Source organism: Nestor notabilis, unplaced genomic scaffold (genome assembly GCF_000696875.1).
Source record: "Nestor notabilis isolate BGI_N333 unplaced genomic scaffold, ASM69687v1 scaffold4948, whole genome shotgun sequence".
Lineage (NCBI taxonomy): Eukaryota > Metazoa > Chordata > Aves > Psittaciformes > Psittacidae > Nestor > Nestor notabilis.
The window spans coordinates 94855-98288 of record NW_009940439.1 but is presented as its reverse complement, the minus strand read 5'-3'; the positions used below and the strand labels follow the sequence as shown (position 1 = coordinate 98288).

The window sequence follows — 3434 nt, the reverse complement described above, 5'->3', positions numbered from 1 at the left end:
AAAGAGAGAAACTGATAGAGTAAGGAATAATGGTGAAATCAGTTACCTTTGTAATTAATGTGATGCATACACAGTTGCTCTCAAGCTTGAACTAAACAATCTCTTTTTTTGGAAATTAACGTAATACATACACTTTGCTGTAAGCTTAACCTAATGTTTGGTTTATTTTCTTTCCTCAGTTGCTTAACACTATAACACTACACCATCTTATTTGGGCATTAAGAAAATACTAGGTGAAGAAGATGACTCAGATCTATTTTAATTCTCTTTTGTGTGAGGCAAGATGAAGTGGGCTGGAGATTTCTTTGTTAGGCAGATTGTAGGTTCAGTCATGATCATATTTCATACTTACATGGAATTTAAACCAAATAAATACTGCAGTTCCCATTTCTTAAATGGTCAATGAATTCTGCTCTGGAAAAATACATACTGGATTTTATTTTTTTTCCCAATTTTGTCTGCAGTTTTCATCTCTAAAAATATCTTGTTTGTGCCTTCAGAAAAAAATAAATCAGAGAGTAAACCAAATAGGAATGATTAATTCTCCCCTTCATTACTCATTTTACTTCAGCTATTGAAAGGCTCTTGCATACTCTCTGACCTGTAATACAGGTATAAGGGGATGTACAGTGACAGTTGTTGATGCCATCAGCAGCAATAGTCAGAGAAGAGGTGCAGATTCACATGTATAGAAGAATTCAGGAACCAGACTTGCTTATTAATGGCAATATGTATTGAGGATCAGCCATTAAATCTTATGTTTCAGGATTTAAGAACATTTCTTGGAGATTAGAATAAAATCTATGAGGGGAAATATTATCTCAAATATGCTTTATGCTTTGTTTCATATGTCAAATTACAACAAACTTTTTTGAGCTAACTCATGTTAGCTCAGCACAGCCTCAACATTTTGGCTAAACTGGCTGTAGCCAGTTTTTCCCAACAATTTCTATGTGTTTCTAAGAAAGATAAGAAGAATCCCATAATATTAGTGAATTCTTAAATTTTACTATTTAGCACTCTGGGAAGTGCCTCTAAATTGACATAAATTGACATCTATAAATATACTGAATAATGATTTTTTTTTTAAAATTTTTGTTCCCCTCAAAAAAAAAAAAAAAAAAAAATTGGACAGTGACATAGAATCCATTTGCTTTAGTTCTCTATCCCAATATTAATTAAGTCTCTTGGAATCATTCTAAACCCAGTAATAGACCCTTTTGAAAATCTTTTAGCACTAGCAAAAACATTAAAAGATAACTATCTAAGTATTTAAAAAATCACATTCTTTCATAAATACCCATGATTCAGAGAAAGAATAGGTAATTTCATCCATTATATACAAAATGTAGGGTAATTGCTGTTTAATATTACCATTTTTCTCTTTTCTTTTCTTAATTATTTCCAAGGAATGAATCTCTTTAAAAAAACACGAAATAAAGCTAGCATGGTAGGAATTCAGAGGTTGCAGATTCAACAGAAAACAGCAGTTTTTTGTGTCTTACACAGCTACTCATTGAATTCTATAAAAGTACAAAGAAACTATTGAGAGCTTCAGTATTGACAAACTGAATATAAGGAGTGTTCTTTTGGGCAAGCATTAAAGTTTTCCATCTTGCTTTCATATCACTGTTCATTTGAGATATTGATCCACTGAATAATGCTTACAACTGTGACATTTTTGCTTTATGCCATTTCTTGGGGAATAAGCTAGTGTAAAAAATTACTTTGGAATAAATGGAATATAACCATACTAAAACTTTAGAAACTTGTAGATTTGGGCTTTTTTATTTTAATTTTTTCCCAGTGGGCAACATAGTAAAATTTGTACTACAAATAAGACATACAGGAATTTAGCTTGCTTCACGTGAGGACTTAAGAATTATAAGACTATTTACATAATATGCAAGCACACAGAAGTTACCATTTCTACTTGAAATTGAATTCCATGTTGAAAACCAGTACTGAGCATCACCTCCAAGCATGTACTTTACAGATTGCAGTATAAAAATAGATTAGTTGTCTTTATGTGCTTACCATCTGTTTCCATGCACCATTGAGAGCCATTGCCCTGTGCAGAATTTCAAGAGCCACAGGATTCCCACTGACCTCATGTCTTAGGAGTGCAGCAACACCAACATCACATGTACAACTACAGAGCTGGTAGTGTGTATAATACGAAATTGTAATGTCAGTCAAATTAGGAAGATAGTCTTGAGACATCTCTTATTCTATAAAGACTGTGTAAGGGAATTCAGCTACTTAACATTACTGTTTGTATTTTTATTAAGAAATGCAGTAAAAATAAGACTACTATCCTTACCTTAAACCTTAGCTGAAAGTGTACATTTAGGTAAATAACATAAATATGCTGGAGCCACTACTGTATTGTTTAAATTTCACTTTAAAAAGAACTGCCGATGTATAAAACCAATCATCTGTTCAACATAACTATGTAAAGAAGGGAAGTTGTACCTATATGTTTATGTTACACTATTGTCTTCAATGTAGGACAAACTCTGCCGAGATTTTTCCCTGTGAAACCATGCTGTTACATGCTTATTGTTAATTCACTGCTCCTTCAGAAAGCAGCACTGAAATGTGCGTTTTTCTACTGACCTTTAGCAGTTTACTTCAGTCTTTGGAGTGGGAGTGAAGACATCTGAGAAATGGTACAGAATGGGTTTACGAACTCTGGAAGATGTAAAAGCTGACAAGACCCTGAAGCTGTCAAAAATGCAGAAAGCGGGTAAAGTGAATGTTTCATAAAAACTTGTATCTAAGAATTTGATAGCAGATCAGAAGAGGTGGCAAAAGTTCATTTATGCACCCATTTTCTTGCTGCAGTGTCTTGAGAATATTAAATCATTAGGTTAAAAAAACTTTTGGATTAACAGAGCTCCTAATTAAAAATGGTGTCATTCAAAATATATGATTTCTTTTTTTTTAATTGCTTACACGGATGTCCAATGAAATCTGCCACTATACACAAAATTTTTGAAGGGTCATTATTGCACAAGTCATGAAAAATTTACATTAGGAAACCAGAACTACTTTTCAGAGGAGACCTGTCTCCTCTGATGCAGTGATAAATCAGTTTTGTAATAAAGTACTTGTAAAAGTACTTCCATAATCCTAGCACATCTTAATTTTAAACTGTTAAGCATGGAGACCTCATTGCAGCCTTCCAGTATCCGAAGGGGACCTACAAGGATGCTGTGGAGGGACTCTTTTAGGGACTGTAGTGGTAGGGCAAGCTTTAATGGGTTCAAACTTAAACAGGGGAAGTTTAAGTTAGATGTAAGGAAGGAGTTCTTTACTGCGAAGGTGATGAGGCACTAGAATGGGTTACCCAAGGAAGTTGTGAATGCTCCATCCCTGGCAGTGTTCAAGGCCAGGCTGTATGGAGTCCTGGGTGACATGGTTTAGTGTGA

General features: G+C 34.0%; 1 protein-coding gene across 1 annotated transcript in view; it reads left to right on the top strand.

The window, feature by feature from the left end:
* Positions 1 to 3434, top strand: part of DNTT (DNA nucleotidylexotransferase) — a 68784-nt gene that overhangs the window by 2324 nt on the left and 63026 nt on the right. The window contains exon 4 of the mRNA XM_010020339.1: positions 2626 to 2749. Within this exon, the coding sequence (XP_010018641.1) occupies positions 2626 to 2749 (124 nt within the window). The remainder of the gene's footprint in view (positions 1 to 2625; positions 2750 to 3434) is intronic.